The 22,453-nt window shown below is 39.5% G+C and overlaps 4 protein-coding genes and 1 long non-coding RNA gene across 13 annotated transcripts in view; 1 reads left to right on the top strand and 4 right to left on the bottom strand.

Annotated features, from left to right (window-relative positions):
* Nucleotides 1–197: 197 nt before the first annotated feature.
* Nucleotides 198–3,772, bottom strand: noxo1a (NADPH oxidase organizer 1a). Its single transcript, XM_032536751.1, has 8 exons — nucleotides 3,594–3,772; nucleotides 3,425–3,505; nucleotides 3,227–3,299; nucleotides 2,948–3,131; nucleotides 1,937–2,127; nucleotides 1,725–1,841; nucleotides 1,450–1,567; nucleotides 198–1,314 (listed from the first exon to the last, which is right to left on the bottom strand). Exons 1-8 carry the CDS (start codon nucleotides 3,768–3,770, stop codon nucleotides 591–593), a joined length of 1,665 nt encoding a protein of 554 aa, XP_032392642.1. The 5' UTR covers nucleotides 3,771–3,772; the 3' UTR covers nucleotides 198–590.
* Nucleotides 3,773–4,482: 710 nt separating this feature from the next.
* Nucleotides 4,483–9,639, bottom strand: gid4 (GID complex subunit 4 homolog). Its single transcript, XM_032536777.1, has 6 exons — nucleotides 9,251–9,639; nucleotides 8,654–8,713; nucleotides 7,685–7,792; nucleotides 6,907–7,008; nucleotides 6,673–6,803; nucleotides 4,483–6,567 (listed from the first exon to the last, which is right to left on the bottom strand). Exons 1-6 carry the CDS (start codon nucleotides 9,473–9,475, stop codon nucleotides 6,504–6,506), a joined length of 690 nt encoding a protein of 229 aa, XP_032392668.1. The 5' UTR covers nucleotides 9,476–9,639; the 3' UTR covers nucleotides 4,483–6,503.
* Nucleotides 9,640–10,304: 665 nt separating this feature from the next.
* Nucleotides 10,305–14,812, bottom strand: drc3 (dynein regulatory complex subunit 3). Of its 2 annotated transcripts, none has more exons than XM_032536754.1 (13): nucleotides 14,755–14,812; nucleotides 14,281–14,492; nucleotides 13,862–13,978; nucleotides 13,547–13,713; nucleotides 13,258–13,404; nucleotides 12,953–13,072; nucleotides 12,757–12,869; nucleotides 12,483–12,657; nucleotides 12,246–12,377; nucleotides 11,938–12,008; nucleotides 11,166–11,289; nucleotides 10,653–10,784; nucleotides 10,305–10,548 (listed from the first exon to the last, which is right to left on the bottom strand). In XM_032536754.1, the coding sequence occupies exons 2-13, from the start codon at nucleotides 14,417–14,419 to the stop codon at nucleotides 10,441–10,443; spliced, it is 1,545 nt and encodes a 514-aa protein (XP_032392645.1). In that variant the 5' UTR covers nucleotides 14,420–14,492; nucleotides 14,755–14,812; the 3' UTR covers nucleotides 10,305–10,440. The 2 variants fall into 2 exon arrangements, with proteins under 2 accessions (XP_032392645.1, XP_032392644.1); XM_032536753.1 differs by having other exon boundaries at nucleotides 14,618–14,759.
* A 418-nt stretch (nucleotides 14,813–15,230) lies between these two features.
* Nucleotides 15,231–22,453, top strand: part of tom1l2a (target of myb1 like 2 membrane trafficking protein a) — an 18,922-nt gene continuing 11,699 nt past the window's right edge. For all 8 annotated transcript variants that reach the window (XR_004335179.1, XM_032536748.1, XM_032536746.1 and 5 more), the window contains exons 1-4: nucleotides 15,231–15,363; nucleotides 19,952–20,036; nucleotides 21,587–21,665; nucleotides 22,176–22,325. Coding sequence is in view for 7 of the 8 variants with exons in the window: in XM_032536748.1 (XP_032392639.1) it covers nucleotides 15,312–15,363; nucleotides 19,952–20,036; nucleotides 21,587–21,665; nucleotides 22,176–22,325 (366 nt within the window). In the remaining variant the exon portion in view is untranslated. The remainder of the gene's footprint in view (nucleotides 15,364–19,951; nucleotides 20,037–21,586; nucleotides 21,666–22,175; nucleotides 22,326–22,453) is intronic.
* Nucleotides 19,032–22,453, bottom strand: part of LOC116702537 (uncharacterized) — a 10,324-nt gene continuing 6,902 nt past the window's right edge. Inside the window, exons 2-3 of the long non-coding RNA XR_004335188.1 lie at nucleotides 20,196–20,203; nucleotides 19,032–19,041 (exon numbers count right to left, since the gene is read on the bottom strand). This is a non-coding gene — a long non-coding RNA (uncharacterized LOC116702537). The remainder of the gene's footprint in view (nucleotides 19,042–20,195; nucleotides 20,204–22,453) is intronic.

Genomic DNA, 22,453 nt, shown 5'->3' with positions numbered 1-22,453 from the left:
AGACTTAATTCTAGTCTAGTCTAGTGGAAGCTGGGCTGTAAGGTTTTGACTTTTAGCTTAGTAAAGCTTGGGGGGGAAACATCATCAAACACAGAAAGTTATTTTTTTGGTATAAACGGTTGCACAAAATGGGGCACTCAAATGCCAAACATGTCCAGGTCTCAGGTTCACAAGACATTTGAAGATGACATCAAATTCCTCAACATTGTTGTATTTGTTCCAAGCTCTTAAGTAACATGTGAAAACAGCCAACATTTACATGGTCAGACTGGTGTTCAGTGTTGTTTACACATATTCCACTATTCAAGCCAGCAAGCAGGAAATAGACTGTGGTATTTCAGACAAACATTTGCTTTTACTACAGTCACAAGAACAAATCAATCTCTCTCTGTGTACACTCAGCACAGTCAAAATGCATATCAGGCACAACACAAGGTTTCCAGTATGGAAAATAAGTGATAATTTAAAACATAGTCTAGACATGAGTTTTATTTTTACTGAAGGCCATTGTACATTTTCTTAATACTTGTTGGCAATCTATCTTCAAAGATCCTTATTGCATCTGGTGCAACATCTCTCTCATTGACTTATTATGTCTGTGTGTGTGACAGGCCGCCTTTGTTTGCATTCTTGCGGGTGACCGTGGTACACCGGGTGAGGATCTCCTGGGCCCGCGGTCTGGGTGGAACCTTGGGTGTTGTCGGGCCCTTGTAGAGGTTGGGATCAGAGATACTGGGCATCATTATTTTCCCATGTGGGCCGCTTGTCGGGTTAAGACGGTTGTTTGCCATGGGGGGAGGCGTGCGGCTGTAACGCAGCTGTCCCTCGTTGTAACTCTGGCTCAGGTTGAATGACGAGCTCGCCCATGAAGAATTGAGGTCGTCGCTGCTGTCGCTTTCCTCGCTATCTGATCTTAGGATAATGCCAGGTTTGTCCTCTTCTCCATCCATCTCCACCATGATTGTGGGCGGAGCGGTGCCCTTTGCAGTCATTGGTGAGTTGGCAACGTTTGTAGCAGGGGCAGTGTTTTTTTCTGCAGGCTGAGCAGGAGTTATATCAGCATGGATATCTAGAGAGTGTGATCTCTGCTGGCTGTGTGGTTTGACGGGGCGGGGTGAGGAAGACTTGGCGGGTGGAATTTGCAACAGGTTTCCCTGTGAGTGGCTGAGCTGGTTGGATTGCTGTTCCAGATTTGGGGAAAGGAGTTGTGAGGAGGAGGCTCTGCGATCTTGATGGTGGGCTGTCATGCGGACGTGAGGGTGGACATAGGGCTGCAGGTACATGGTGGGGATGTAACCTGCTTTACCATTATATCTGTTAAAAACAACAAAGTGGACAATGTAGGGTTGACATCTGAGATTAAAGCTTTGAGAATGTTGATATGACAAGCTTGTCCTGGTAAAACAATCTATGACGTAAAATGTCTGAAAAAACAAAAGTGTTACATACCTGATGAGCCACCAGCCGTGGTCAGACTTCTCCAGGACCTCCACCACTGTACCGATGGCCACGGTTAGCTCGTCATCTTTAGTGGCTTTGTAGCACTTGACTACAGTGTAAAGCATTCCTGAGAGTGAAAGAAATGACTTTAAGACATAAGGTTGTAGCTGCTTGACTGACATCAACCTACTAAAGTAATTAAAAACTGCACTATGTACGCAAATGTGTTACGTGTGGATAGTGTAATGTCTTTAGATTGTGTACATCTGAAACTATGCATGTACCTCTTTCAGAAGTCCCATCAACGTCCCCATCATCATCATCATCATCTTCTAGCTTCTCCAAATAGGGGGCAGGAAACCAGGCCATCCGCTTGTCTTCGTTCTCCACAAGCCACCACCCTGAAGCAACACAAGCACACGTTTAACAGGTCTCAGTGTATTTGGAGTGTATAAGGTCTATTTTAACCATTAACAGGACACTGAAGCTCGCTCACCTGCTTTGTCTTTGATGAGTACGTCTACTTTTTCATCCTTGGCCACTTTGAAAGGTTTGTTCTTGGTGTCTTTGGTCTCGTAAATGGCCACACATCTGTACGTCTCTGTGATGAACGGCTGGGTCACGTTACCGCCGCTGCCCTGTCCAGCATTGGCCCTGACTTCATCGTCTGATGGCATGACCATGATACTAAGGAGGACACACGCAGGTCAATTGAGAAATAAAATATGTAGGCTCCAGAAAAGAAGAAAAAAAACAGCAGCTCATGCACAAGTCCAATGCCGAATTTCGGCATTAATCACCTAATTTTGAATTTGTTGTGTAGGAATGCATAGTCTGCCGGGTGGTGTTTTAAAGGGTCCTGGAGCAGGTATGACTTCAGCATTTGAAATAATCCAGGTCCACATGCTTGCTGAGAAACTCAGTCTATTTTTGCAATTCTTTTACATTCTTCTAACTTTCATGCTACTAACTAGCATGATCTTGTACATAGATCTTTTTTTACCAGGGTTAGGGATAATAGGGAAATTATTAAGGACGAAGTGAAATGTTAATTTAAGAAAGTTTTTTGTCAAGATGGGGCATTCTTTCTGTGAAGGTTACATGCCTGCGACAAAGCCCACTGCAGTTAATGCAACACATCTGAATTTAAAATCTTAAGAATGTGGTGTTAATACTAAACTTTATAGACAAATATAGATGGAGAACAGGGTAGTGTACAGTTGTTAATCTGCAGTATGTTAAAACTAATCTTGATAATGTTTCTACTAAAGCATTTCTTTGTTTTCATGCACATATGAGTCTGCTTTAAAGGATAATTGAGTATTGTTTTTTTTTTTTTTCTTTTTTCTTCCTGGGCATTATTTTCAGTTTTTGTCCCTGTCGACTAGCTTTATGCAGCTTGACGTCACTAATTCCACATTTAGTTGATCTCAAGGGCCCTAAAAGTCTAAAGGGATCCCTACACAAAATGACGGTATTTAAATTGCTTTAAATATGTTTAGCCCACCTGTTATTGGCGAAGTCGGGCAGCAGGTCCTGGTCTTTGGCTTGGAAGAACTGGATGAGCTCTGCAGACTGGGAGACCCGCGGGTCACAGCTCAGAAGTTCATCACAGTATTTCTGTAAGAACTTGAGGCGCACTAGTGACCTTGTGGGACCTTTCCTCTGGCCGCCTAGGGTCACCTTTTTGTCTGAAAGCACACAGGGCGATTGAAGTCAGAGTCCTGCGTACCAGCACTTTCTGATTCACAAACTGCAGTTGTAAACTACGAACACATAGGTCTACCTCGAAATCTGGGGATGGTTCTGTCCGATTTGTTCCTTTTACTTGCGGGTGGGAAAGCCTTCTTCATTTGTTTCTATCATACAGAAATTGGTATAAAAAAACAAAAACAAAAAAAAGGCTGTTTATAACCAACACCTGCACATGCGCAACATATAAATGAACTAGAATCAGAAATACTGTACAGCAATTTATACTCACGTGGAATTTCTTGAAATCCTGAAAAGTCCTGTAAACCAAAATATCATTCTGGTCTGACCAAAGCACGGATGTCATGTAGGTCTGGAAAAGGAAAATGGAGATTTTAATTACACTGTAGAGAAGCGCAGATTTTTTTTTAAATAAAGCAACTCTCGCCCTGTGCGCTTACTTTGCTCTTCTCCTTGTGCAGTACTCCAATTAAACGGACACTGAGGGGATACCGCTGCGCCTCCATGATGAGCCGACAGGGACGGAGTGTTAAAAAGCCCAGTTGTGATTGTGAGCTGCAACAGATACTGTCAGCCTCGCTCTGGTTTGGGGACTGAAGCGGATTGGCTTGGCACATATTTTATTTTGGCGCAGGTGTGGCATCACGTAGACAATAGGACTACACATCCTCGTCACTTACAAGAAAACCCAGGTTACTACACAATTAATTTCCAAAATGAGAGGCAGCACGTTCAGTCACATTCTTTGTCCAAGGAAACAATAAGTGGCTGTGTTGCCATTTGTCATACAGCAGTTATCTTTAGTCATAGTTAATTTGATTCTTCTAGTTATTAAATTATGTTGAGATATGATGGGAATGTGGTACAAGTTATGACCATAGATAGTTGAAGGAAAAGGTTATGACAGCTTTACCTTTTATTTCTTTTAGAATGCGTCTTCAAAAAATCCCCTCTCTTAAGCACCAGATCGAGGTGATTCAATCTATTTTAGCTCTCATCCAGACATTGTTGAAGGCCCTGCACTAGACCTTATTGCTGCATAAGGTTTAGAAGTTTGTAACCATATGCTTGAAAGAGAAAATGACTATTTGTTGTCCACTACTGACATCTAGTGCTGGCTGCTATGATCTCTGAAACTTTGTAAGGGCCGGGGTGTCCCGAAAGCCTAACACGCTTATTACCACATTCATAACTGCAACATCCCTGTTTATATTTCAGCCAGGAAGCTACCCATCTGTCTTCTCTATGTTTCATGTCTCTTTCTGCACTGTCAAATAAAGGCAGTCCTGGGTTTATCCGAAAAATAATACATCGAGGAATAGAGCGTTGTATGAAATAGTTCACACTTTATTTCTCCTCACAAAACGCACTCATAGCTGATTATACATCATCTTCTTTAAATCAGGTGAATTCAGTCACGCCTGAATGACTCCCTCCCAAATAAACATCTGTTTATGACATTGAACATTTTGTTGTGTTCTGTTATACATTTAAAAATAAAAAAAGGAAATTTGGATTGTACAACTTCAATCCACATAGTTGGTTTAAAAAAAACAAAAAAACAACAGTGCCAACATTATTCCCACAACCCTCCTAATCCCCGAGCCAGCTGATAGTCTAAGCAACACAGTGGCCGGCGGAGTACATGCACTCTCTAGCACATCACTCTTATTTCAACCCTTTCCAGACAAACTGTCAGCATCCTCAGGTTGCTGATGACATTCAGTTATTTTTTTTGCACAATCCCTCAACACTGAAATATACCTTTATGATTTTGTTCAAATAAAACATTACTGACCTAATAATTTGTCTTTTTTAAAAGGAACTTTACAAACCTTAAAAATCGTAAGGCAACAGGTTTTTCCCTTAGCATCAAATGTTTTATTCTTCCTCCATCACACTTTCCTACTTTATACTTTTCTCCATAAGTCACAAAAGGTTTTCTTTTACACATTTTCCACTGACGACAGAACAGTACACAGTGTAGATAAGCACGTTATGTGAAGCTTTTTGTTACCTCCACTGTTGTGCCTCTGGGTACAGTCATTTTGAGTGACTTTATGTAAAGGTTAAGAGGAAAATGCAGTAAAATCAAGTTATTTAACTACATTTAACAGCTTCTAAAGATGAAAATAATACAGACAAATGTGACTGAAACTAAAGACAAGTTAGAACGTATCTACAGACTGTGTTGAAGATTAACATTCAAATCAATGCATTATTTTTGCCGTGTTGCTTTTCCAGTCAGCCAAACTCCATGTGCCACGAAACTTTTAATGTTCTCGTCAACCGTTTATCAACACCTATTACGTGACTGAAAATCTTACATGATTGAAACTAATGGAGTTGGAATGTTCTGTCACATGTCTGAGCTTCAAATGCTGGTAACTAAATCTACTTAATTATTTCTTCTCTAAATCTTAATTCCTTATGCATTTTCACTTGTTGTCATTCTTAAATTAAAAAATAAATAAATCACTGCCATAAATCATCTGAAAATCAAATAGGTGCTGTTAGAAATCCTACCTATTAGTCACCTTTGGCTTGCATAGACATTTTGATACGATTTGAAGACTTTTTGCCAAGATGTTGAGACAACTGTGTTTGAAGCTTTGAAATGATTGATTATTAACGCCCTGGTGGAAATCAACAACACTGTAATCCTAACTCAGCCAATTCCCACATTCATCTTTTTCAGTTATTAAATATGTATTGGCCATACACACCATCCCTGAGCCACAGACCACAACTTAGTCTTACAGACCACTGCTTATCATTACGACCTTAGCAACCTGTTGGCGATAAGCCCCGCCATCATGCTCTGCATTAAAACACTATCTTCTGTTAAAGCTGATGTTATATATTTAAAATAAGATTCTTTGAATCAAGCTGTACGGAACAAAACTCTTCTTACAAATATATAACCTTTATACTATTTTCTTTTGCAAATCTTAGCTAAAAGGCAATTATGTTTCTCCACAGAAGGAAAACGAACATATTTTGATGTCCGGCGAAAGGAAGACAGACTATGAAACAAAATCTGGTAGCACAACATTAAATTAAAAAAGACCAAAAAAGGACTAAATTAAATTAAAAAAAGGAAACATGAGCACTACAGTGACTGTAAGAACCTTCCATCTGTCACTGATCTTTGTCCTCCTTTAAACTCTTCTCTCTCTGTGCCTTCTTTCTTTCAGCATAGGAGTATCTGACCACATGTTAAATTCCCCTGCAGCGAGAAAAACGGGTCAGCTCCGATCTTGGCACTAAAGGGCTCTCCGTTGTTCCCATCCCATTTCACCGCAGGGCATTATGAACTGCAAGCTCCTCGACACTCGTGCGTGCGTTTGTCACCGAAACTCATAAATAGGCATACTGTTCTCTTGAACATGGTTTAGGTTTAGAGACTGGTACCTGCAGAGGCAAGTAGGAAAGAAAATAGAGAGATATCGGCATTAGAATTATGTACTAATGTGGCAAAAAAAACATTGACTCTGATTTGTGATGTTTGGTAGTTACCATTCTGAGCTCCTATGGTAATAATACCCCTCGATAGTGGCTGTGGACTTCTGGAAACAGATGTAATAGAAGCCAGCGAAGGAGGCACCGCTAATGTCTTTGATAGTGTGGTCGGGAACTAGAAACTGCTCCTGAGAGTGTGGGGGTGGGGGGAGGAGATTGGAGGTAAGAGCTCAAAGCCACCACTAGGACAGAGAGAGAAATGGAGAGGTGACAGTAAATGTATGTACTAACCTTCCACCTCATGAAGACATAATCACTGTTGTTCAGCGTTTCATAGTCAAAGTCATCCGAGTTGAAGCTTTTGGCGTATTTGTAAAAAGGTTGGAACTTGCCCTGGGAAGAGTTCATTAAATACAGGTAAGAGATGCAAAGTCTAATTTCTTGTCATGTAAAGTAACAATAATCCTTTCATGCTTATAAAATACAAAGATGCCCGTTGCTCCTTGATATAAACTTCAATTTAACAGTTGCCATGGGCTTTTCTCACAACAGGCTGGCTCCATCTATTGTTGGTAGCCAAACAAAATGAAAAAGTCAAAACATATTTTGCATTTTTTTTTTCTCGTTCTCCTCCCACCATACGGAAGACTACTCACATTGTTATTAGGGTTGCACAATTAATCGCAATTTTATCAAAATGGCAATACGGACTAGTGCAATATCCAAATCGCAGAGGCCTACAAATCCTATCCTACAGACTACAGAAAGTATCTTTGTTTTGTACAGATCCTCACAAAAATCACACTATAAATCATTTACATTTTTTGAGATTTAATATTAGTTAATGAAAATGAGAATAATGATACACCTGTGATCATTCCCTTCAATATTGTAAATCATATTGCAATCTCAATATCAGTCAAAATAATCACTATTGGATATTTTCCTCATATCGTGCAGCCCTAATTGTGATTGCTCAATGTATACATCCTGCTGTGTATGATTTGAACATTAAACCAACGAATGCACAAATAATACTGCACTAAAATAAAAGTCAAACAGGACATACCCAGTGCTTTCTGTCCACATCCTCATCTGCGTCCCACTTCCTAGTTAAAAATGGCCTTTTTTGACTGATAATTTCTCCAGCAAAGAATGTTGTGAGAGTGGGATACTCCTGTCACACATAGAAAGGAATGAAAATCTGATACATTAATAATAAAAACAACTTTGTGTATGCCTGAAAACTAAAAATGCTTAAATAGGTTACTGCTCTGTCAATCAATCGGTGCAACATGAGGATTATTAAGATTTCCAGAATGGCCAGTGACTTACATGTTATGCAGTTTTCACACATTCTTCTGTGTGTGTGTGTGTGTGTGTGTGTGTGTGTGTGTGTGTGTGTGTGTGTGTGTGTGTGTGGTGTGTATATATATATAATATTATACATACATACATACTCACACACCCCGATTACCTGTACAGCTTCAACTAGCTGTGCCATAAATCCAACAAAGATGATAATAATCAACATTTTACACGCTATTACGGACTGGATAATCTTGCATTGGCAGACCTATCTCCACAGTGCTTTAGAGTAAGGTCGGGCTACACCACAGATGCATTGTGGCAAGAGGGGGGGGGGGGGGAACTGCTATGGGTTGTATGCATTTCTTTAACCCAATGTTAATGTTGCGGAAGTTCCCAAAACATCCCAGTGAGAGAGTAAATTAATGCTGTAAACATCTTTGTAAATCTTTACAATCATTCACCAAAAGAACCGTGCAGGCCTGCCTTATTGCACGATCCAAAAAAAACGGCAACACGCAGAGAGCAGAAGGTGAGTGACTTCTGGCATGTGTATATGACAGGCTTAATCCTGGAAATGTACTTTGGTTGTTCCAGACTACAGGCTTAAGTGTGTAGACCTGAAAGATTAGGTTAAACCTAGTGGTCTCAAATTTGTCTACCATTAATCTGATTTTAGAAACCAGTTTGTGCTGTATAAAGGTCAGTCTTACAACATACGGAAGCTCACCTCAGTCAGGCCTTTGATCTTCAGGTATCCACACAAATATGAGTCCTCCACAGTCACATGCTGCAAACAGATTTAGGGAACACGTCATTACCGGTATGTATCTCAAGTAGCCTGAAAAAAAAAATCACAGGTGCAAAAATGGTACTCCTTCTTAATGATGTACAACCAATTGCAGGAGGGCTGGTGTAAACAGAGACAAACCGTAAAATGTGGGCATGCAGGCAGGCATTATATTTTCTGTCAGAGTCTGCTGACACTGCTGTCAAAATTGAGGCTAGTAGATCAATTCCAGTCATTTAGGTAGATAGATGTTCAAAATAACATGTTGTACATCTATCTTTTATCATCTACACCTACGTGTCAGGGGAGTTTGTGTAACGTTACTGTAAAAATAGTTGAAGAAAAGGTTACTTCATGAAATTAGGTCCCAATTCACAATGTAACATAAACAACCAGGTCTGTGCGTTAGTAGTGTTGTATGACAACCATAAAAAGCTTAACAAGCTAACGTCAGCTTACTTACCAAATGTGGCTGACTTTGCATACAAACAAACAAATGTTAAACTACGAAACAAATTCATGTCAATAAGACATTACCTGCAAAACAACCTCAACGTCGTATGAGTTGCCTTTGCTCTTCTGATAACCCCGAAACTGTGAGCCGCTGTACATTAGCGAAGTAGCCACCCCAGGCTGGTAGGTGTTGATCGGGGAAGGGGGAACAAGAGAGGCCGAGGATGGGCGGGCCGAGCCGGTGCTACTGGAGCACTCTGCTCGGACAGGCATAATGAGAGCTAATGTGTCACCGTTAGCAACCGTCATGGACTTTGCGGCTGAGTACACCACAGCTGGACAAAGAATGGGTCCTGACAGAGGGTCTACCTGCTGCAAAGAAAATCTCCGAAGTCCCAAAACTTCTGCTCAATGTTGCCCATGGACTGGAATACCGCACTCTATGATACTGCAACGTTTCATTTGAGAATCCAGCTTCCCTGAATTTCATTGGCTGGAAACTGGTGCTTGGCTTGAGTAAGTTTACCCAAATGAATTCTGGGATTTGTATTCAATTTTCTACTACACTAGAAAAGTGGGAAAACTTAGAATGTTTTGATCACTGAGTCTAGAAGCAAAGATGTTTCTTCAGTCTGTACTATATCATATATAATAAATAATAATAAAAATATTAAATTTACATATGATGAAATATATACCAAAATATATATTTTTTATCTATTAAATATGTTATTCTATTTTTTGTTTTATTTTTTATTAGCACAGTAAAAATTGTGAATGTTAAGACTGAGTCCTTGAATATATACCTCTGTTTGTGTTGAACAGAATTTCCTATTGGCAATGTTACTAAAAACTTCAAAGACATCACTTATTTAGATATACATCGTGGACCTGATTGTTAGATGATTTGTAGTTATTTGTTTGTTTGTTTTTGGTCTACACTACCTATTTCTTATAATGCTATTCTATCTGTAATAAAGTTGTTTTAATAAAGATTAAGTGTTAATTAAACAGATCTCATGTATGTGGTTGGCCGGGGAACAAGAGAAGAGTGCAAATATGATGATTATTAAAATGTCTTTTTTTTTTAAATCTCAAATTAGACAGAAAGAAAAAAGGTGAACAGAAGGGATTCCTTATGACATACGTATATTTAATTGTCTAAGGACCAGATATAGAAATTAAAAAAGACATGATTTTACTTGCAACCTGAAATTTGTTACAGTTGTCAAGTAAGATTAAGAAAATGTCCTGTTCTTTTAAAAAAATATGTTTTACAGATGATGATACTGCAACTCCTCCAGCTGCTCCCTCAAGTGGCCCACATATCTGAGGATGTCTGAGATGCGCATACGGTTCCGTTTAAGTTCTTTGTCTTGAATCTGTAATAACCAAGCAAACAATAACAAAACTGTGAGATACGGTCTGTCATCCATACGAAAATGGCAACTGGGGTGTTTGTTTTAATGCAATTTCAGCTCTCTACCCCATTAATGAGGGCCACTTTCCAGGCATTGACACGTGTAACCAACTGTGTCTCTCTGCCATTGATCTTCATCAGGTGGTTATCGTGCCCAGTTGTCAGTGCGTCCATCACTTTGTCTTTGTCTGTAAACAGCTACACAGAGGAAACACAACTGTGAACAGCTGAAGGTACTGTGACTGGTAATGACCCCACCTTATCAGACTCATCCAGGTTAATCTTTTCCCATTAGACTTTATCTGCAATAATATAAATATATATATTTACATATATATGCCAAATGTAGCCTTTAGGCCTTTAAACATGGTGGCCTTAATGTTGCACTGTAGTGTTGACATGGCAGGGTTTGCAGGCCGTAATGTTTTACTTGCGTTTATTTTCTTTATTAGGTTTCTGAGATTAAACAGAGCAGAACTGAGAGAGAAGTCTGACATTTTTATAACAGTTCAAATACAGTATATATTCCATTTAATATTTTGGATAGCGAGTTTGGTCCATAAGGAATAACCCCCTTACCGTTTTAACATCATCTGGCATGTCCTTATCCAGTTTGTCCTTGGCCACGTCATCCAGAGTTGCTACAGCAATCTTTCGCACCTTCTCATTATAATTATCCTCCAGATCTCGACATTGCACAAATGTATGACTGTGTCATGGAAATTCTAAACTGTGTGTGTGTCTGTCACTGTGTATGATTTAAATGCTAACATTTAAACATGTCTGGATTACTTGCCACAGAAAGCAGGCAGCTGCCCTGGAACCCAGATTTGAGTACATTAAAATTTAAAGGTGTGGTAGGTAGGATTGTGAAGATCCAGGATTTAGCCAAAAACATGTACACATCGATACAACTTCTAAGCTCCTGCCCCCCTTTCTGCTAGAGCCCAAACAGTCTCCTAAGCCCCTCCCCTCACGAGGAAGAATGCATGCGTGTGCCTGAGCAGTGACTGAAACTAATGACACCACCCAGGGCCTGATTAGAGGATCTGAACAGGGACCGGTAGGATTTTTGCTTATTGCACTACTGCCTGTAGGTGGTGCCAGACGAGCCAGATTTTTTTTTGATTACCTGCTTTATGTAGTTCTGCTCGAATATAGTGTCAGTTTTAGCAAATATGACAGAAAGTTAGTTGTAAGTCTTACCTACTGCATCTTTAATTGGGAGCAAGTTGCTATCCCAAATGAGGATTTACAGTATCTCAATAGCTTGACCCTGAGAACAGTAATGAGCCAGTTTTATTAGAAATTATTCAAATCTGTTAAGATGATGAGCACCGAGAAAGGATATGTCCCTTGAACAGTTTCACTGAAGTTGTCAACCATGTCTGAGATGTCGATGTCCAACTTTTTGATGATATCCTGAAATAAACAAGAGGCTTTGGTATTAGTTAAAAAATTAAAAAGACAGGAGACAGTTTTTAAATTAAATTTGTATCAATAGAATCTATAATAAACTATGTAACATAACTTATGTTACTGAGGCTAAAGAGAATTAAGAATTGGCTCAAATGGCATACACTATAAGCAGATTGAAGATCATATGCTTTACAAAGTATAGAAGTTACAGTACACACACACAAAAACACACACACAGACCTCCAGCTGGCTGACCAGCTGAAACTCCAGGGCCATGAGGCTGTTACAGAGTTGGTTGATTTCATCGTTGCAGTGATTGATCTGGACCTCGAGCAGGTCTGGGTCTGATAATTGCTTCAACTCCACTATCCTCTAAAGGTGAGAACACAAGAGAAATCTTTATACCAATCAATCATATCAGATTACTAATTTATCTAAAGACAGTAGTACAGGTCTTAATTGGTCCTCACAGCTCACATTTTTTTGTTCCTGCTCAAAATTTGCCAATATTTCCGATGCTTTCTGCTGGTACTCCATCACAGCCTTATTCTGACCACCAAAGAAGGAGTTCACCTCTGTCTCTCTGCGCTTATGTTCAGCCAAACCTATTTCAAATAACTGCATACACAGCTCCACCATTTGGTGCTCAAATGTAAGCATAGGGTTAAGGAATCCAAGTGCTAATTTCCACAGATTATATTTTATTATCAATACACCTGCATGGATTAGAAACAAAGACAGCAAAGGATATGTTTGAAGCAGGTGAGCCACTTCAGGCACACAGTGCAGTGTCTCTGCCTCTGGATCGTCTTCAAACATGCTTTTAAACAGGAAAGAGCCATTCAGGAACTCCACGAAGGCATTCTGTAGGGAAGAAGAACTGAATTTACATTCAGTCCATATGCAAATATGGACTGAATGGTCCCCAAATGTGAGCTTTATATTACAGTGTGTAATTTGACTTCAGATTCCTGTCTTTGCTCAGCCTCATCAGCTTGTTGCATCGACAGCTCCTCGCGTTTCATCTCCTCAAGGACATAGTGGTATTTGATAGATGCTTCGTTTTTCTGAACATGGACACATGAGATTTTAGTCATACAGTATCAACATGGCAAATGGCCATGTGAAATTTCCAAAGAAACTTGGGCATAGTCACATTTTAAGATGAAATCAAAATAGCTTATAAGGAAAAAGAGAAGACACTATATTGCAACTTGGGTTTTGGTCAAAACACACCACTGTTTATACTTACTGTCTTCTCATCAAGTAATCTGTAGTCAAGGCACACCAAGCTTGGAAAGTAGGCTGCGACAAAAAGTTTGTAATCGTCTTCCCTTGAGACAGGATTTCCAAATAGGTTGACAGCGAATAGGTTCTTGAACCTCCTGAGATAGAGCACCTTTGAAATGCATTACATTTGCAATAGGTTATGTAAACATTCTGTAATGTTATAGTCTGAAAATGCAAAACACAAATGTTACATAATACACATGCAACATGTTACACATAACATGTGACAAATGTATGCAAGAAAATGTTACTTTGTCCAGCTTTCCAATCAGGTTGTTGGCAATGAAGAAATGAGTGATTCTCTCAAGTGTGTCCATGTTTTCAACAACAGAGATTTTGTTGTTGGACAAATTCAGAACTTCAAGCTTCCGCAGAGACTCCAGACCTTCAATTTTCTTGATGCTGTTGAATGACAGATCTAAAAGACACATTCAGTACAACTGTCATCACTACTGGTTTTTACTGGGCTCATATTTTTTAAGATGTTGTCTACATCTTTGCCAATACATGCACAATTATTGCAAGTAAGCATTATCAGAATATAAAACAACCAAACGTCATTTTACTAAGCCATGTCAGATTAATCAGACGGTCCAAGCCTTCAATCTTCTCTATGAGGTTGTAGTTCAAATCCAGTTTTGTCAAGGATGTGAATTCCCATAAGTGGTCAATAATCAGGATGCCTGTGAACAAACAAATGTAATTGGACTGCATTAATATAGTGCTTTTCTAGTCTCAGCACCTACTCAAAGCGCTTTGACACAGCACCTGGAACCATGGTGGCAAAGGCTGCAGTACAAGGCGCCACCTGCTCATCAGATTAATATTGTCTTGCCCAAGGACACTTCGACATGGGACTGCAGGGCCAGGCTACAGACCTTCTGATTGGACCACTCCCCATCTGAGCCACAGTCACCACTAAAAGCCTCTCACATACCTAATCCCAATACACACACTGTAACACACAGATTTCTTTTTTTCTTACTTCTGTATTCCAGACGTAGTTTAAGGATTTCATTGAAGTGGATATCCTCCGCCTTGACAATAAGCCCAGCCTGATCTTTAGGATCTTGCTCTGCTTGCTCCACTATTGCCTTCCGCAGAATCTCCTCATCCATCAACATGGTGGATTAATCACAACGCCTCGTCATCCGGCTGCTAGTGGGGTTCGAGTCCCGCTGGACTTCACTTCATCCTCTGTTCAAAGAAGAAAGTAGATCATATTTTGTGAATTTGTATCTTGGCTTAATCGGTTAAAGATTATGCTTGCTAAACAAAGAAAAAAAAATTCTTTATGATGGAGTAGGATGATATTAACTCACACCATTATTAGCTCGCTAAAATGAATCAATGAATGCGCTTTCAAGAAAAAGAATTAGCCAATTTTAACAACCGCAAAATCAACAATCAGCTACAAGTTTTTAAAACCAGTAGGTCTACATTACCCAGCTGACCTTACCCCTGTTGTTTACACACCGTTACATAGCAACCGGTCAACATTAAGCTGCGTTCAAGTACGTTAAATATGTTTCTGCTAAAATAAAAGTTTATGCTTGAGTTATTAATGTATGTAAAAACAAAACATATCAAAATAATGATTAGCTATCATGACACTAAGATTGTGAATGTGTGTGTGTGTTCTTTTTTATGGTTAAACATTTTTTAAAGCGCAATGTAGGCTATACCAGATACTCTCTCTACCCAGAGTTAACCTATGTGTCTTTGTATTCTATATTTCAGAGGATGAATGCTTGAGTTAATTTTTTATCTTTGTTTGTGTATTTTCTTGAATTTCTATATAATTACGGAGCGCTATAAAGTAAAATACATGTTTATATGTAGTACAAATGTTTAGGACATAGCTTCCGCTGCTTAATATGACTGACATTGATTCCATCCATACCTGTTTAACTTTATGGCCATTTGACCAATAGCATTAATCTGTGGGCGGGGCTTGGTAGTATCGCCTCCGGGCCTCAGCCTCAACAATTCCCGAGCGGATTGTTTGTTGTCAAAATGGAGTTCTTACTTGGAAATCCGTACAGCACTCCCGTGGGCCAATGCATAGGTACGTTAGCGCTGCAGTTATTCATTACAAATGTTATAAGTAATCTACCATACAGAATTTGAGCGTGGACGAACATTTTGTGTTTTACTACTGGGGTTTACAATAGCCTACGAAAATAGCGAGCTAGCAAGCATCATCGCGGCAAACGTCATTTTACGTTACTTAGAATGAGCTTTCAGATAATGTTATCCACTTCACCTACCTAACATAGTCAGTTGTAATGACAAGTAACGTTACATTACGGAAAATCATTCTGCATGTGTATAACATTAGACAATGCAATGCAGATTTCAAGATTATGAAATGACAGGGAATGGCATGGACAGTGTAGTGAAAAGGGGCTTGCAGAGCCAGTAAGATACATTTTAATATTTCCTTAGTTGCTGAACAATAGTTGACCACACTGCTTGGTCCGCCTGGTTGGTTTTAGTTTTAGATCTCAAGGCTCAGTGTTGTGGTGCTTATTCGTCCTGCTGATCAGGGACGTGAGGCCTACCACATCCCTTTGGTTGCATTCTCTCTTTGCATCCTTCTGGTTGTTTGCAACACTGCTCAGAGATAAACTACTTTCTGACCTAGAACAGTTGTCAACAAGGCTTAGCTGGGCCTTTCATCTTGAAAGAATAGCACACATGATGCGTATAGCTTCTGTGAGATCTACAGGAAGACATGTTTTGTCTGATAATACAAAAGTGTAGTCTGGGTGCAACAATGTAAGTTTATTTAAATTTAAATCTATTAAGGTTTCGTTGTGAGGAAGTATACACTTTAGATTGCCTGAATATCACCCACCCCACAGTACTACACTGTAACAACATCAGTACTGTTCTGTTCCTTTTTTACATAAAGAACACCAACTTTGGTTCTAGATATTTTTGTAGCTTGACTTGACTCTCATTGCATTTAACCTAAATAGTTTAAATTGATTTTGAATTCCAGTGATTATGCACTTGTGTAAAAGAGCTTGTAGTTCCTGTTTTATTAACGTGTAGTTAAGTCCCTGCACAACAGATGTGGACCTCATAATGTCGATTTGTGTTTACCTGCAAATGCAGCAGCTTTCACAGAAGTATTTTTTAATTACATATTTTCTTCTGTGAGTGCTCTTTCATAAATACTTTGTGTAAATCTCAGACTTTCACATGTTCTTACCTAATCTGTTTTACAGTTCCTAGTGATAGAAGGTAGATTACAATGTTTAATCAAGCTCCTTGGTGCACTGGATAGAAACAGTTTGGAGAAAGGACATCTATGGGAGTTAGACGGCCTCTGAATTGTCCTCTGGCCTGTGTGAGTGATGCCCACCACCCACTGGTCAGCTGCTTTGTGACTGCCATGTCATCCAAGACAGCCCTCAGCTACAAACTGTGATCATCGTCTCAAACATTTTGCTCTACAGAGGTCCTTCTAGGTCATTCCGTGGGCTGTATGCATCACGTCTTGGATTTCCCCATTTCACAGAGATGGCTGAATCTCCAGCATGATCTCTCCGGTTGAGTTGCTGTGCTGAGTTGTACAGCCAGCTGTCTGTTTAGCTGCTGTACACCACAGCAGAAGGGCAAAGGATCGGCTTACCTGAAACAATGAGAGAGAAATCAACAGAACAGATGCTGAGGGATGCATTGTGTGGAACTTTATACACCTTTTTTATTCCTGAGTGCTTGAGAAGGTGGTGGAGGGATTCGAGATGGTGAATGAATGACTTTTTTTTCCTTCTTCATGCTGCAGCTTCATGGTCAAGGCACTTTGCCTGCTTTCTCCACCAATTTCTTCACCTATTTTTCCTAAAGGGAAACATATTGGTCAAAGGCTCAGGCTATTAGCACAGAGCGCTGAAGCAATGCAGTCACTCAGTGAGTCGTTTTGGTAATGCAGGAACCAACTTCATTCACAGATTTCGACCGATTGAAACAAAACACATTTTAATACACCAGTAATAAATGAATGGAGAAAATACATCGAAAGGAACCTACCCTGATTATAATTAAGCACTTTCTGCATGGGAAGCTATCAAGCTTTGTAGGTAGGCCTATAGGTCAGTTTGTCATCTTTTAATACAACTGACTACTTTCGTTTGCAGAGTATCATAAATAAGAAACTTTGTTTAACTTTTTGATGTTAATGATTTAATTGTCAATTAATGAATGTTAATGAAGTAGCGCTGGGTAATATATCAATGTTATTTTAAGAATGTCTTCCACTATTTGACGAGATAAAGTGCTTCCGAATGCTGGTTAATTCAAGGGGTGGGAATACCCAGAGGCCTCAAAATACGGTATCATAGCGATACTTATGTCACAATACAATATTGCGATTTTAAACATATTGCAATATTATAAGATATATTGCAATTTATTACCTTTTCCCCAACTTAAAATTGTTCCCAATTTCAAATAATGTCCCCAAACACATATATAATAAAAGATTGATATTTGGTATCTGTGTATCAAAACCGTATTGCCACGGAAAATATCGCAATACCACGCTTTATTGATATGTACATATAACCAGAATTAGGAGCCATTTCAATATTCAGGCGACCCGCTTTGCCGAGCAGCTGTTGTCAAACTTGCAAATACAAGGACAAATAGAAAATTTGTACAGAAAAGAAGAGTCTTTAAAAAGGACAAAACGGGGATGGATGGGGCCAGAAAGGGACAGAGATCCGTGGCTTTGTTGGCAGCGCATGGCACAGCCTGCCACCGTTAAAGCCATGTGATCGACTGCCTTCACTGGTGCGGTGTCGATTCCCAGGACTGGGGGAATTGACACACCACCATGAATGAATGCACTCAGCAGCAGGCATTTCACTTCATTAGCAAAGGTCTGATTGTTCAGTGGCATTCCAGCTCATGGAGAGATCAGAGTTTCTTTTTTCTTCTCTTCTTCCACCTGTGCTCTGTCCTGTTTTCTTCTTGACCCGGCAATCCACTTGAGGAGATTACATGGAATATCCCAGTGGCAGTAGCTGGTTAATTCCTCCAAACCTATGCTTTATGTGCAGCCTAAATGCTGCTCATGTTGTAATTCACTTTTATGCTCTCTATTTTTGTAGATAAATGTTTGTAGGTGTGACAAAAAAAAAAAAATCTATCTGTGCTTGCTCAGTCTGTTACAAGTTCATTAGAGAGGGGTGGTAGAGCATGAATAAGTCATGGCTGTCAGGCTCGTCCAATGTTGAGCCTCCCAAGGAAGGCAACACGGCCCAGTGAGAGGCTCTTGGCCTGGGCATGACAGCCTGCTCGGGGCCTCTGGGTTTCTAGTAGACAAGCTCCTCCTGTCCATGCTGAAGAATTGTTTAATGACAATCTTTTGAGTGTCAGTGATAGGAACTCGGTCTCAGCTCACTTGGTTAGAAAACATTTTTCTGTTTCAATGTGAAATTCACCCCAGACGACTGTGATCCTGATAGATATCAGCTTTCACTGACATAATGGATGGATTCTGGGGACGGGAGAGGAAGGGGGGAGACAGAGCGATGAACGCAGTGATGACTGCAGTGCCACTTCATCACTGTAGCTTCTCACAGTCTGGATGACATTATGTCCTGGCTGTAGCCAGAATGCTATAAAATGGTAGGGTGGTGTTTGAAAACCTGTGTGGCTTCTGTTTTTCAGCTGTTATACCAGTTATGACTGAGTGCACCGCTGCACCACACCCACAGCCAGCTTCACTTTCCTCCAAGATGTTAGCTTTCTTCTTTCCAGTTTCCAGTTTGATTCATTTAGGTAATATATGTGAGTTGGGGGCATTGGAGCAACAGGTGGTGGATGATTTTTATAGCACATGAGACTTGGAGTAGAAGTCTGATCTATCTCATGATCCTAGACCCAAGTTTTCATTTTAACCCATCTGACAAATTAGTTTCCACTTAGGCTATTAATGGAGCTTGCTTGGACAGACTGATATTTCTGTCATTTTGTCAAGTGATTCTTGACAAAACCAGAACAAAATACATCCTAGGAAGTTGGGCTAAAAAGATAAAATAATTGATTATTAACTTAAGTTAATAAATCAGAATTGAGTATCAAATTGTTCTAGAGAGAATCGCGATGCCTCTAAGAATCAATTGTTTTTCCCACCCCGACTAAACTATGGGTCGCTTTAATTAATGTTCATCAACTTTAGCACAGCCGACAGACATCCACGTCTGACTAAAATGCAGCATTCCTAGTGAGACAGCTTCCAGGGTGAAAATATTGGATTGGGTATTAAAACTAAAATTTACTTCAACCCCCCCCCCCCTCAGGTTTTGAGTTGTTGAGTAGCCAAGACTTAATAATCACTATTACTCAGATAAAACTAAAAGTAAACTTTTTACAGGCAGTTATATGTTTCTCTTCACTGGTTGGCATTGTCTGTATTTTAACTGACATTCTGTTGTGTTGTAAACAATGTTGGGTTTGTGTAAAAAGCCGCCAGCTTTCTGTCTCACGTCACTTAATACTGGGGTGTAAATTGAATAAAAACGGATCCTTTCTTAATTTGTTAAATTCTTAAATTAAGGGACATGTTTGTTTTCTTCTTTTTAAAGATATAACCTTATATACAAATAAATATTATGTTAATCTCGTTGTGTTTTCTCCAGAAAGGGCCACAGATGGGGGCCTACAGAATGAGGACTGGACCCTCAACATGGAGATCTGTGATATAGTAAATGAGACGGACGAGGGGTGAGTTGCTACACATTTGAAAAGTTAATCATTGATGGATTATAATTAGCTTAATCAAAGTTCTGTAGGGAAAATATGTGTGGTCCCTGAATTGTTCATCCTAATGGGTCTTTCATTGTTTGTCACACTAGCTGACTACGTGACTCAAGCAAATAATACACTGACTTCTACTGTGTGCTTCACCAACATACACCAACCTACAGAAAGCCTTTTGTTTTCTGAAGGTGTCACTGACTAAATGAATGAAATGCTTATGTCAGCCTTCTGCATTAAAACATAAGCAGAGTATGAGCATTCTGAAGACACAGTGTAGATTATGCATCTTATGTGAGACCATAAGTCGCAACAGAAAACATAAATTACCTCATTTGCATTTTTCAAAAATATCTGTCTTCTCCAGAATTAAAAAATGTTATTTCTTTTTATCACACCATAACAGATCCAGATCAGGTTTTGCATTGCATCCTTTAATGATGATATAAAACATTAATTTTTTATAAAACAAATAGGTCTGCAGTTTTATACCTTACTTCCAAAACACTATTGAATTCAGTTGTGGTTATATATCCTAGTAAACATCTACAGTAGGGCATATCAAGCAGCACCGATTTGTTGCCTGAATAAATAGTAATAGTCAAGGAATCCCAGCCAATATCTCCATTATGCAGAGTGTTTATTTTCCAGGAGGTATACTGGAATCTTTCCATTCCCAGTTTTCCCTCAGTACTTTCCCTTTTCTTCCCAGCTTTTCACATTCTTCATGCACACGCACACGCACACGCACACGCACACGCACACACACACACACACACACACACACACACACACACAGTCATTGTCTTGGCATGCAACATGGTGCCCTCTCTGTCTCACACATACACACACTTTTATATATATATATATATATATATATATATATATATATATATATATATATATATATATATATATATATATATATATATATAAAGAATATTGCATATATATATATGCAATATATATATGCAACTGAATTTTTATTTTTTTTGTTTACACATGCTACTGGGTGCTGAAACCAAAAAAAAACAGATGCACCATCCAAAATCCAAACAAAAGAAAAGAGGACGCCACTGTAACACTGAATCAGAAACAAACACATACAGGGTGCGTTTCGAGGAAGCTATATATATGACTTTATGCAGCATCTCCATCCATTTCTATCTATTTCAGCTCCCCCGCTCAATAAATGTACTGTAGCTCATGAAGGAGTTCATAAAAGCTTATTATGGCTCATCTGCAGTGAAGAGACGGGCAGCCAACCTGAAGTCTTTACGCATGGACAGCTTTGATCTTGCCTTGGGAGAAAACAGATAGTCACTCAGAAAGAACAGAGATAAACAGATGGTGTGATGGCGCTTCTCTGTCTTAGTCAAACAGTTATGCTGACAGACTGACTGGCATCTGTTATTGTGGCACGGAAAATAATTTATTCCAACAAAGTCAAAGATGTTATGTCTACTCTCAACTGGGGTGCTTCATCCAGCTGTGTCTTCTCTGCTGTTTCCTCCTAGGCCAAAAGATGCCATGCGGGCACTGAAGAAGAGACTTGGTGGCAACAAGAACTACAGAGAAGTGATGCTGGCACTAACAGTGAGAACTTTCTACTTTTAGCTTTTTTTATTGTAAAAGTGGCATCAATTTCCCTAGACACATCAGTAGGAATTGAATGACACAATGGCTTCGTACCTTGCAACATTTCGTGATGGTTTTATTTTCAGTAAGCCGTGTCCAAATTTGTTACTGCTACTCAGTTTGTAGACCACATTAAAGGATTGCACCATGCACAAACTTAACCTCTCAACACTTTGGCATTTTATTCCACAATGTCTCTCCTCATGCCCACTGTCAGGGATGTTTGTTTATGTCTGATTTAGCTAATCTTTCATTTTGTTCATAGCAGCCATGCTGATTGAGCTGTGTTCATATCCACTCACATCTTTTATAGCTCTGCTAGTTAAAAGCCCCTCTGTGTAACTAAAACATCCTGAATGGGAAGTCCTCCTTTTCTCAGCTGCCTCTCACAAACTTTCCTGCTTTCCAGTTTTTGATTTATTTGCCAGGCAGGCTTTTGTCTCTCTTTAATCGCCTCCCTCTCTGCAGGTATTGGAGACATGTGTAAAGAACTGCGGTCACAGGTTTCATATCCAGGTGGCCAACAGAGATTTCATCGATGGTGTGTTGGTCAAAATCATCTCCCCCAAAAACAATCCTCCAACCATCGTACAAGACAAGGTGCTGTCGCTTATACAGGTATTGGGGCTTTTTGTGTTAGTGCTGTATTTATTTTAGTTTTTACTGACTACTCCAGAGGACTTAATTCTCAAATAAACCACACTTCCACTGCAAAATTGTGTGAGAGATATATATATATATATATA

Source organism: Etheostoma spectabile, chromosome 15 (genome assembly GCF_008692095.1).
Source record: "Etheostoma spectabile isolate EspeVRDwgs_2016 chromosome 15, UIUC_Espe_1.0, whole genome shotgun sequence".
In the NCBI taxonomy this organism is placed as follows: Eukaryota; Metazoa; Chordata; class Actinopteri; order Perciformes; family Percidae; genus Etheostoma; species Etheostoma spectabile.
The sequence above is the reverse complement of the archived record's forward strand: the minus strand, read 5'-3'. Positions and strand labels throughout refer to the sequence as shown.

Bases quoted from the DNA above. Each gene is read 5' to 3' on its own strand.
- noxo1a (XM_032536751.1), bottom strand. From the start codon at position 3,770: ATGTGCCAAGCCAATCCGCTTCAGTCCCCAAACCAGAGCGAGGCTGAC. The intron at 2,128-2,947 runs GTGGGCTAAACA...TGTCCTCCTTAG, and splicing joins CCCGACTTCGCCAATAACAG to TATCATGGTCATGCCATCAG. The intron at 1,842-1,936 runs GTGAGCGAGCTT...GTGTTGCTTCAG, and splicing joins ACTCATCAAAGACAAAGCAG to GGTGGTGGCTTGTGGAGAAC.
- gid4 (XM_032536777.1), bottom strand. From the start codon at position 9,475: ATGACGGTTGCTAACGGTGACACATTAGCTCTCATTATGCCTGTCCGA. The intron at 7,793-8,653 runs GTGAGCTTCCGT...TATGTGTGACAG, and splicing joins AGATCAAAGGCCTGACTGAG to GAGTATCCCACTCTCACAAC. The intron at 6,568-6,672 runs GTAACTACCAAA...TTGCCTCTGCAG, and splicing joins TACCATAGGAGCTCAGAATG to GTACCAGTCTCTAAACCTAA.
- drc3 (XM_032536754.1), bottom strand. From the start codon at position 14,419: ATGTTGATGGATGAGGAGATTCTGCGGAAGGCAATAGTGGAGCAAGCA. The intron at 13,979-14,280 runs GTAAGAAAAAAA...GTTTGTTCACAG, and splicing joins ACTACGTCTGGAATACAGAA to GCATCCTGATTATTGACCAC. The intron at 10,785-11,165 runs GTAAGGGGGTTA...TCCTCTGTGTAG, and splicing joins TGCCAGATGATGTTAAAACG to CTGTTTACAGACAAAGACAA.